Source organism: Gymnoscopelus microlampas (genome assembly GCF_963454915.1).
Source record: "Gymnoscopelus microlampas genome assembly, chromosome: 18".
NCBI lineage: Eukaryota > Metazoa > Chordata > Actinopteri > Myctophiformes > Myctophidae > Gymnoscopelus > Gymnoscopelus microlampas.
In genome coordinates this window covers 11,987,904-12,000,403 of record NC_139955.1, presented here as the reverse complement: position 1 = coordinate 12,000,403, position 12,500 = coordinate 11,987,904, and the positions used below count along the sequence as shown (strand labels likewise).

At 39.9% G+C, this 12,500-nt stretch overlaps 1 protein-coding gene across 1 annotated transcript in view; it reads right to left on the bottom strand.

The window, feature by feature from the left end:
• tenm1 (teneurin transmembrane protein 1) overlaps positions 1–12,500 on the bottom strand; it is a gene marked incomplete at its 5' end in the record, with an annotated part of 403,177 nt that overhangs the window by 7,049 nt on the left and 383,628 nt on the right. Inside the window, 4 exon segments of the mRNA XM_084041664.1 lie at positions 1,883–2,261; positions 2,890–3,217; positions 8,683–8,984; positions 10,420–10,631. Of these exon segments, the coding sequence (XP_083897790.1) occupies positions 1,883–2,261; positions 2,890–3,217; positions 8,683–8,984; positions 10,420–10,631 (1,221 nt within the window).

Sequence of the window (12,500 nt, the reverse complement as noted above, 5' to 3'; positions counted from 1 at the left end):
GAGTGGCAACACTCATCTGTACACTCTTGTTTTTCTGTGTGGGTGTCTTCGAGTATAACGTGATTCATACTTCGTCGTACGATTAGCAATCTGCTGTATGAGCTCACAATGCTCACAATCAAGCGTTGCCATGCATGTTCGCTTACTATAAGCGACTTTGGGCTTGTTTTTCTGTAAAGTTGGTTGTAAATATTGGTAAAAGTGTAGTTACTTATTTGGGCTTGCATCCCAATGTCTTCATTACTGTTTAAGCAATAATTAAGGACCCCCAAATTAATATGTACATGAGAGACCCCCATCTGAAAATATTTTGTGCCAGAGAACCCCATACCAAATATTCCAAATATTTCACTTTTATTTCAACAGATTTTTTGATAATAGCTGATGTGTATAGAGTATACGGAAGGTTTAAAGTGCTCATGTGGCAGGGTTCCTTTGTAGGGTTCTTTTGGGCTTGTTTTCGTAAACCTGGTTGCTTATTTCTCTCGCAAAATCTGGCAACGCAGCTCACAATTAAAATGTGTCTAAGTGTCCAAGTCCATGACTACACCAAGGTTTTTGACTTGGCTAGAGGTGTTTAACATTACCGATTGGAGTTGGGCTCTGACTTTTAATCAGTTTTCCTTGGCTCCAAAAACTATTATTTCAGTTTTGCCTTTGTTTAATTGAAGAAAATTATGGCACCTACAATTGTTGATTTGTTCAATGCATTTACTCAGTGTTTGTTGGACCATAGTCCTCTAGTGATAATGGTTATGCATATTTGTGTATCGTCTGCATAACTATGGTAGCTAATTGTGTTGCTTTCTTTAATCTGAGCAACCTGATGGTGAAGAGAGGGAACTTGGAAAGACACATGCGGACAAACCATTTGACGAAACATTTCCAGCGGACAGGGAACTGAGAAAAATAAATACACTTAGGAACTGAAATAAAAAATAAAAAAAAATCTATACAAAAAGATCAACTCAAGCGCAATCATCAGGATTTTAAGTCCCATCAATATTTTTTGCATTATTGTTTACACTTTTTTCATTCATATTAAACTATTGACTTATTCTCTTTGCATTATTTGAATTAACGATGTATAAGATGAAAAGGCAGTGGCTAAATAGATCTCATGCCCAAAAGGAGACTACTGGCATAGATACTATGGCACATTACGAGTCCATTAGTATACATTTAGGGCTAGTCATTTGTGTTTCTGGTAAAATTATTGACCAGTTATTTTGTTTGTCCGTGACAAAAAAAGTATATTGATGAAAATGTCCATCACAAGCTGGCATGGTGATGAACCTCTTATCTCCGTATTCTAACTTATTGTGTTTTTTCGTAAATGAATGTTCTACTTGATCCTACGACAGCGTCACACAAAAGTATCAAAAAGTAGCAGATCCACAAGTGTTTTGAGCTTGTAGATCTGCTGCTTTTGCTATTTTTGTATTTGAACCGTGAAAAGTAACAGCTTTGGTTTCCACCCGACACAGACGATGGGTAAAATCCTGGGGAAGCGAGCGTGCGTTTTTATTCCACACACCACTAGGCATGTAACGATTCACGATACGATTCGAATCACGATACTAGGTTCACGATACCATTTTTCACGATTCTTTTAAACACAAAATTAGTTTCCAAAACAAACAAAAATCTTCTTTTTTTTCTTACATAAATCCAGTATTTTCGTCTTTTATATATATATATATTTTTTTACAATACTGTGTTTTCTCTTATCCTCTTTTCAATACAGTAACAAATGACTGAAAGCTCTTTTCTTTAAATCCTTTCAAAGATCCTGTATTTTCTCCTTTTTTTCTGCTGTTTGCATCGCAATAAAATTGTTATGAAATCGCATGCGTTCTGGCGTATAATAAAGAAAGCTCACCCGTAGCGAACTTGGTCACCTCCTCCACCTTGCCGACGGGACAGTTGTCCTTGAAGGCGTACAGGTTGAAGGGCTTGGGCTCGCGGCTGAGCTCCGTCCACAGCTCGTGGTTGGGCGAGGTCCAGCGGCCGGCCAGCGTGTCGTAGTCCCGCCGGCCCAGGTGCACCAGGCGGGTCAGCGGGTCGTAGAGGCCGCCGTGGAAGCCGATGACCAGCCGGAAGTCCGGGTTGGTGTCCTGGTAGGCCTCGCCGTACGGCGTGTAGAGCACCTCCTTCACCAGGCGCCCCCTGCTGGAGAAGACGGCGCGGGGCGTCCCGGCGCTGTCGCACGCCACGTAGTACTCCTCGCCGCTGCTCAGCTCCATGGCGATGAGGTGGCCCTGAGGGGGAGGGGAGGGGGGGTAACTATTAACCCATTCAATCCGGGAACGCATGTACTGTATGTGTGTCATTTTAAATTTTTAGCTATAACCATCATTTTATACTTTGGGCTATTCAAAAGCTCATAGTGCGGCACTATGAACTTGTAGATCTGTTTTTTTTTTATCGTGAAAATGTGTGCAAAAATCTAAATCCTAACATTTTTATTTTTTTTTAACTTATGTTGCTATAATATCAGTGGTTCTCAAACTCTTTCATGTCAAGGACCCCCGCCCCGAAAATGATATGTATGTGGCCCCATCTCAAAATATTGTATTCTAGGGACCCCCAGAAGCAAATATTTGAGCTTGCAGATCTGCTATTTTCAAAAGGCTTTTATACTTTTGAAAACTTGTGAAATGGGACATTCTGCATAATGACTACTTTCTACTTTTGGTACTTCAAGTACATTTTGATACCAATACCTTTGTCACTCAAGTCAATTTCGAATTCCGGACTTTTACTTGTAACAGAGTACTTCTATATTGCAGTATTGAACTTAAGTAAAAGACTATTGCAGTATTTTACTTAAGTAAAAAACATGAAAAAAAAAACACTTTTACCAACACTGTCCCTACCACCGCATACCTGCAGGTCGTAGTAGAGCGAGGTGATGAGGTTGCTGGTGTGGTTGTACAGGTGGCTGACGCGCGTGGGGTGCGACAGGTCGGCGTAGAAGAACTGCAGCTGCTGGCCCAGGCTGGTGCGGGTGGCCACGCGGCGGCCCAGCCCGTCGTAGCGGTACCACACGGCGCGCTCCGTCAGCCGGTTGTAGACGCGCGTCAGCAGGCCGTTGGAGTTGTAGTCGAACAGGTCGTTGCCGCGCTGCCGCAGGAAGCCGTCCTCGTCCAGGCTGTACTGCAGCTCGCCCAGCCGCGTGATGCGGTCGCGCTGGTCGTACCGCAGCGGGGTCAGCCTGGGGAGGGGGGGAGGGGGGAGGAGGGGGGAGGTCAGAACCACAACAACAAGCAAGGGACATCCTGTCAACCACTTTCTTTTTTTTGTCTTTTTTTCAGGCTGGGGGTTCGAATCCACTGCAGTCCTCGAGCGTTTATACTGTATACGAACACAATTGGCCCGTATTCGGGGGAGGGAAGCCGGCAGGGCCGGCCCTAGGATTTTCGTTGCCCTAAGCAAGATTTTTTTTGGTGCCCCCCCCAAACACCCCATTATAAAATCATTGTCATTTTTTATTGCATACTAAAATAATAACGCTAGTTGTTGGATCGGAGATACATGACATAATTACAATATGAAAGTAAAAACCTGGTGGTTGTGGCCCTAAGCGACCTCTTAATATATTGCTTATGGCAGCGGCCGGCCCTGGAAGCCGGGCAGGGAGGGTGACATTTGTCACTGCATGTATGTAAGTAGGTCTACGTCCTCCCGGTGGGGGCTCCTATCACTGGCAGGTAAGTCAGTAGTGACAACACACAAATGTGTGTGGGGAGGAATTAATTGGTATAAAGACTAAATTGGGCAGAAAAAAGGGGTAAAAAGCTTTTTTTATTTTTTCTATTAACCACTTTCAACCAGGAGGTCTCAGATACTGTATACCAGTGATTTTCAACCTGCGGTTTTGGAACCACTAGTGGGGCGTGAGGATATAGCAAGTGGACCCCCAAATAACTGGCAAAACACTACGATTTTACTGATAATAGAACATTGATATAAAATAATTATGTATTTTTCTTTGTGTTTACAGTATGTCACTGTATGTCATTGTTTTGTGAAATTCCGGTTTGCCAAAACCATATCCCCCCATTGGGGCAATACAGATTTATATCATCTAGTCTAACATTATAAATTATTAAGTTGCTGCGCCTATTTTTATATATTTATACTGTTTATTTTTTCATAACATTTTTCTCTCAAATGTACTGGATAACTTATCAAGGTCTATATTTTATAGTGCCAGCGTGGGCCATTTGGACAATTTGTTAGGGAACAAACTGAATATTTGTCACCAGCTCCAGTTTGGCAGCTTCATGGTCAACAACAAGCTAGTTTGCATCAGCGTGGGCAGGGACGGCAAAACAGGGGGTGTGCCAGTCAAAAACAGTTGGCGCTGTTCAAGGTTGATATGGAATAATGAGCTTGTGTTTCAGCCCCAGACAGGCCACCTCTTCAAGGTTCAACACTAACGCTTAAGGCAATTTGGTAACTTTATGCAGCCACTAACAGGGCGGTATCTGAAATCACATAATATTTTGCCGGCCCAGGTGTTCTAGGCTATGGCACTCCACTTTGAGGCAAATCGTCCAGTCAAAGACCAATTTAAATACAAATTGCAACTCCAAAACTATTAAAACACAGCACTTGCGGTTGTTTAATATCCTCGGATGAAAACAGCAACAGCATTTCTGCATTGAAGTAAGATGCACCTAAATAAATGTGCATTTTTGTTCTCATGTTAAAATGTTTTTATATAATTTGATTAGATTTTCTTTCTTTAGGCCCTATACCTTTAACATAATATTTAGTGGCAAAATCACGATTAAAGGGTCAATAATAATGATTGATATAATTGATGATTGATTGTTTGATTGATTGGTGAACCACTTAAGCTCTCTATAGGGTACAGTATATACTTTGGTTTATGAAAAACAGTCAAACTAGCCGATCTACAAGTTTGTAGATTGACTGTTTTTACTGTTTGTGAATAAAAAATAATAACTAGACGCGTCGCAATTCCGGGGAAATTGCAAAGTGTGGTTGCGCCGACGCCGGTCGGACTATCATAATGTCGTTTGGACAGGTTTATCGCAGGGGTCCATAGATCACGTGTACCGATTTGTGTGAGATTTGGAAAAAAATTGTAGGAAAAGGAGCAAAAAGTGTGTTTTGAAGAAAATTCAAAATGGCGGAAAATCTATCCTGACGCAAATGGGCGTGGCCTATATGGGGAGCTGCGTAATGACCCAAGGAATCTAGGGAAAAAGAAATTTTGATTTTACGACCTACGGTTCAAGAGTTATAGGCCAAAAGGTAAAGTGGGCTGTTATAGCGCCACCATATGGCCGACTGGTGTGATTCTTTTGATAATAATTTCGCAAAAAACTATTAACCTCCCCTCCAAATCTTGTAACTGTAGCCCTTACGGTTTCCGAGAAAAAAATACTTGAATGGGAGTTTTTGCAATTCCCATTAAAGTGGATGGGGAAATTTAATGCACAAATAAATCAATATCAAAAAATCTATCCTGACGCAAATGGGCGTGGCCTATATGGGGAGATGCGTAGTGACCCAAGGAATCCAGGTGAAAAGAAATTTTGATTTTCGGACCTACGGTTCAAGAGTTACAGGCCAAAACGTAAAGGGGGCTGTTATAGCGCCACCATGAGGCCGAATGGTGTGATATTTTTTTCAATAATTTCGGACAATATTATGAATTATCCCTCCAAATCTGATAACTCTAGCTCTTACGGTTTCTGAGAAAAAAATACTTGAATTTGAGTTTTTTCACTTTTCCATTAAAGTGGATGGGGACATTTAATGGCACTAATAAATTAATATCAATTAAACTATTCAACCAATCTCTTAGCCCTATACACGCGCACGATTCCCGATTTAGACGGTCATTTTGATATATGGCACAACATTGGGGTATAAAAACTGTGGGAGGAGATGCGTCTGAAAAAAAGTTTATCTATAAATAAATAAATAAATAAAGAGTATAGAGTACTATAGTCTGGTTGCCCTGTTGGGCAACCACACTAATAATATAATATAATAATATAACATGGAGAAATATGTAGAACAAATTGCCCAAAATAAGCACACCGGTTAACAAGGACCTTAAGTAAACGTACACAAATCAGTAGGCAACGAGACAACTATTTCCATAGCTTAACCTCCAACAGAAAGCCACATTAAATGAGAGATGATTGCATCATTGCACACAGCGCACACCACACCAAGAGAAGTGAAAACTTCCCCACGTCCTCCAGTCCCAACCAATGATGCAGTGCCAGTGTTGTGCCGAAAAAAATGACTGCGTGCCAAAAATAGACTGCACTGCACCCTAGACGTGAAAAAAACCCAAATTAACGCATTTCTCAGCAAGAAAAGACAGTCTACAGTACAGTACAGTACACTACACTACAGTACAGTACAGTACACTGGCAGGCCTACACAATTAATAAATACTTACAGAATATTGTTTAATGGGAAAGTCTAAGAACTGTGCGCAACCTCTGTGTGTGTGTGTGTGTGTGTGTGTGTGTGTGTGTGTGTGTGTGTGTGTGTGTGTGTGTGTGTGTGTGTGTGCGTGTGCGTGTGTGTGTGTTGCGCAGCACCTCCGATATCACACAGTGAGGAACAATTAGGTGACAGCTAGCCCAGGTGTTATGAATATCAATAAGGCTTTTAATGCGAGGTGTGTGAAGGATTAATAATGAACTAGGCTCAGGAAAAAAGCTGCTTCTCATGTTGCTGCAGCAACTACAGACATGGCTGCCATGTTTTTTCCAGCAGTGGCTCGCCCTGGCTCACCAAAGTCCCATTAAACTGTCAATCTAGGCCAGTGTGGTTCTCAAAGTGCGGTCCGGGGACCCCCAGGGGCCCTTGAGCGAGTTCCAGCGGGTACCCAGTAAAATGAGTTAATTATTATACAGCATATGCATTATTATTATTATAGCAGCAAAAATATGTTTAAACACTTTAACTTTAACAAAAAACAGCAGATAGCGAGCTTGTATATCTGCTATTTTTGAATAGCCAAAGTATAAAACAAGACTGCAATCTGTCAATTGCTAACTTGCGCCTTGAGAATTAATGTACAATTTAAACAAAGAAAAAAAAAATATATATAAAGAAATGTTATTGAGGGAGGGGGAGGTCAGTGTCCTCGACCTTCACTTGAGACATTTTCTGTGCTTGAACACTGAAGACTGAAGTCGATGGACAGTTATAGACTACTAGGATGACGTCATAGTCAAAAATCTGTCAAAAGTTTTCGTCATCTCACTCCAGGATGACGTCATAATGGTTTCGTCGTTGGAGATGACGTAATGGTTATGTAACCGTTACGTCATTCTTAACAGTATATAGCTAAGTGCGGACCGCACGTAGCTATATATATATACATATATACTTATATACTTATATACTTATATACTTATATATATATATATATATACTTATATATATATATATATATATATATATATATATATATATATATATATATATATATATATATATATATACATATATACATATACATATATATATATATATATATATATATATATATATATATATATATATATACATATATACATATATATATATATATATATATATATATATATATATATATATATATATATATACATATATACATATATACTTATATATATATATATAACATGTATATAAGTATATAAGTATATAAGTATATATGTATTGTGTATATATATATATATATATATATATATATATATATATATATATATATATATAAGTATATAAGTATATACATATATATATATATATATATATATATATATATATATATATATATATATGTATATATATATATATATATATATATATACATATATACTTATATACTATATAACTAATATACGTTGTGTATATGTTGTGTACTCCTTTCGACATGACGACCCTGAATACAGTACTTGCGCTGCTTCACAGGCGCAAGTAATAATGGTTAAGTGGCACCAAACGGTGGGGAGAAAGTGAAAGAAGACTCAACTATCGCCGCAAGAGCGCCAAAATTTAGATGCAAAAGCTGCTGAAGGAGCGCTAGAACGGCTAACCTGGTCAAGCTTAGAAACGGCAATAAGCAAGTTATAATAAAATGTACACTCTGTGCAGTTTGTGAATTATAACAATTATTCAAGAGGTCCTGTTTTGCCAAAAAACAGTTCCCAACTCAACGATACTGCGATTCAGTTCAATAAACTGGAGTCCTGCAATTGCTGAATTGGCAGACAAAGTTAAATATTTAAACAGCAGAAATAGGGGGGGAAAACAACTTCAAAGCAGCTGCAGCAGTTAGGCATGGGAACACGGGCACCATACTCTTTACTGTTAACTGTGTTTGTTCTAGAGCAAGCTCAGTGATTGAGCAAACCTTTGTAATGTTAATCCAGGAACGCATCTGTGTCATTTTAGATTTTAGTCATATTTTCTGCTATTTAAAAAAAATACATAAATCTGCAATTTTTGAATGGCCAAAGAAATCTAAAATGACACAGAGTCGTTCCAGGATTGAATTTACAAAAAAAAACACAAAAAGTAAAAATATGGAGATAAGAGGTTTTCTGCCCGACGACAGCAACTCATTTATATCCACCCACTGGTTGGTTGTTACCTAGCGCTGGTCCCATATCTGAGCAGGTTGACGTTTACCTGGCGCTGGTCCCATGGCTGAGCAGGTTGATGTTCCCGTTGAGGTCGTAGCTGTAGCGCCACTGCGGGCGCTCGTTGACGGAGGCGCTCTGCAGCTGGCTGTCAGCGTCGTACTCGTAGGCGTAGCGCGTCACGTTGCTGTCCACGCCCACGCGGATGTCGCAGGTGGTGGTGCGCCCCGCCGCGTCGTACTGCACCGTCATCCAGTAGGCGATGGACTTCAGGATCTCGTACTGCACCTCCACCACCTGGCCGTAGGAGTTGAACACCTTGGTGTGCTTCATCAGGTGGGTGGTGATCACCTGCACACACACACACACACACACACACACACACACACACACCGGTGTTGCCAGATATTGCAAGAGAGAGACAAGCGGCCAGGTCTACAAAAAAAAAGGCCAAAAGAGGCGACAAGAAGCGAATCTACGAGTGAATCTACAAGCGAACAACATGCCGCATCGGCTTTTAATATATATATCATGAGAAAGAATGTTTTTGAAACATTTTAAATACACAAATCTTGTATTGGGGGTCCCTGGCACAAACTATTTTCCGATGAGTTCGCAATACATCCTTGACATGGAAATGTCACTGATTTAAAACAATATTAGGGAGCAAGCCCAATATTTACAAGCGACAGAAAAACAAGCCCAAAGTCACCCAAGTCAGCCAAAAAACAGACCTGGCAACACACACAGCATATGATTGGTTGACTGGGTGATTGATTGATTGATTGATTTTATTTGGTGATTCCATAAAACATGCACAAAGACATAACTTAGGATAAAAGCCCAAGAAAGCCCTAAGGCTTATTGCCATTGTGGTCTGCCATAAACACTTACAAACAGCCAACATGTAACAACTATTATAGCAGCCAACATAACAACTACTACAGCCAACAAATAACAACTAATAATGTGTTCCACAAGGACCCAATCCAGCCCAAACTGGTACTTATTATAACGCAGGTTTAAGAAGGATGGATACAGTGTGAGAGGTTTACTTCCTATGCCAGAGTACTAAAGCAGCACAGAATTAACCACTTAAGCCCTATAAATACTTTGCTGTATGACAACATCATTCTTTTGATATTTTTTGCCTATAATGACATACCCAAAATAGTGACGCCAGGTTGAAAGTGGTTAAACTCAACTGTTATTGCTAAAAAAAATGACGTGCGCAGTGTAATGCTGGAGGTGCAACAGCTGTGTTTTACAGTTAGTAAGAAATACACAGTAGATCATGGACAATTAGAAAGCCAAAGCAAACCACAAAGCCATAACAATACTATAATATAGTATAGTATTATTATAGGGGGTCCTCAGAGTTACTACAGGCGGGCCTCCAAATCTTTCCGTGATAGGAACTTTTTTCTTTATTTTCTTACATTAACCACTTGAACACTAGCATCCCTATCCTGAGGGGAACAATAGCCAAAAATAGCAGATCTGCGAGGCCCTGTGTGTGCTTGTAGATCGGCTATTTTTGGCAAAGAGGGGAAAAAGAGCAGACCAAGCACACGTTTTCTAAGTATTGGGGGTTTAAGTGGTTATAACTGTCTGGAAATACACATTAACATGAATCTGAAAAACGTTGAAGACCCCTGCCTAACTGTCTTAATGTGCCGTTTACATTTCTGACTAATAAAGTATTCAATCAATCAATCAATCAATCAATCAATCAATCAATCAAAAATAAATCGTTAAGGATTTATTTTCCTAATCTTCTGCCTACCTGGTTGAGGTCGTAGAAGATGACGCTGAACTTCCCAAACTGCTCCACGCGTCCCGACACGTCCACGTAGCGGTACAGGTCGATGGGCAGCGGCGTCTCGTTGATGACAGCCTGCATGCTGGTCACCCGGAAGTTGTTGTAGCTGTAGTCGAACCTGGCGTTGACCAGGCCCTCCTCGCTGAAGCGGAAGATCTGCCGACTCGTCAGGGGACCTGCACAAATCAAGATCACGGGGGTTTAAACATACAAACCCTTTTTTATAATTATTGCAAAAAAATATATAAAAAAATAGCCGATCTACAAGCTCGCAACACGTCATGTTCTGAGCTTGTAGATCTGCCATTTTCACTGCTTTTGTGCAACACTCTTGTTTGATGAAGTAATTCATGAAAAAACTAAAACGGTGAAATATGTAGATATGAGTTTTCTGCTTGACAGCGACGATATATATATTTAACATACCATGCAAAAAATATATCTAACATACTTTGGACCCTAAATATATACCCTAAAAACGTATTTCCACAATACTGTAATGAGGCATATTATTTATTTTCCATACTGGGAGATTAGTACACGAGTTGTGTCCATAAACGTGAACACAGACCAGTAGATACAGTACAAGCATGGATGGAAACATACACACATGCTTGCACGCACACACAGGCGGGCGGGCAGGCACGCACACGCACACGCGCACACACACACACACACACACACACACACACACACACACACACACACACCCCCCAGTTGGCCATTACATCTCTGCTAGACACACACACTTTCGTCCCCCAGTTGGCCATTACACCAGCGATACACATGCTAATTAAATCAAATCAAGGCCTAATTCAACATCATTAACACGGACACACACGGCAGGGATCCATTCCATCTCAACTGGCCCGTACACCTCCATGGCATTTCCCGCATTGACCTTTAATATGGAGACATAATGAAATCTAAAGACAATAGCCATGATGGGCCAACGTGCTCCTTAATGTCAGCACATCAACTTTAACAACACCATTCATCACCTCTGCTGCCACCCAGTACACCTCTACCTCCATTAGGAAATCGAGGCGCTAATGAAACACCATTATATTGCTATTTGAGATGACTCCGATTGCTATTAACATGAGTGAGTGTTGCGCTCCGGAGACTGTGAAAGAGCCGCATCAGCGTATGCATATTCCCTTTTTATTTTCCTGATGAAATGTTGATTCTGAACCCGGGGCTAATAGGAAAAACCACAGGCACTCACACTTAGAAAACTCTTGCAGGAATAGGATCCACAAGGAAATGAAAATGGTTGGATATGGCTCCTAATGTTCTGTGTACCCCCTAATCAAAGACACATTTGGAGCCATTTGTTTCCATAAAAAGAACTATGTGAGTTCTTCGTAAAGATTTTACATGTTTGTTGACTCTTTTCCAGGGCCAGATAAATCCGTGTAAGGTTCTGTGTTGAGCTATGTAAATATATAATGTTAATACAGAACCCTTTGCAGTTCCATATCACCCTTTACCCAGTGGTAAAAGTATCAATACTGCAATGTAGAAATACTCTGTTACAAGTAAAAGTCCGGAATTCAAAATTTACTTGAGTAAAAGTACAAAAGTATTGGTTTTAAAATGTACTTAAAGTACCAAAAGTAGAATGTACTCATTATGCAGAATGTCACATTTCACAAGTTTTCAAATGTATAAAATTATTTTGAAAATTGCAGATCTACTACTATTTTTAAATGGCCCGAATGCTGAAGTGATTATTGTGTTTTGTAATAATAATCAAAAATAATTGTAGTGGAGTAAAAGTATAATATTTGCCTCTGAGATGTAGTGGAGTAGAAGTAAAAGTACTGAACATTTGAAATACTCCAGTAAAGTAAAAATATCTCAAAATTGTATTTAAGTACTTGAGTAAAAGTACTTAGTTACTTTACACCACTGCCCTTAACAGATCCATAGTTTCATGTAGAACCATTTACAGAAATGCGCAAAAAGGTTTTGTGGTGGGTGGTGATGAAAACTGGAAGACACTAGGTGACATCAGCCAAGGAAACTGTACATGTTAATGT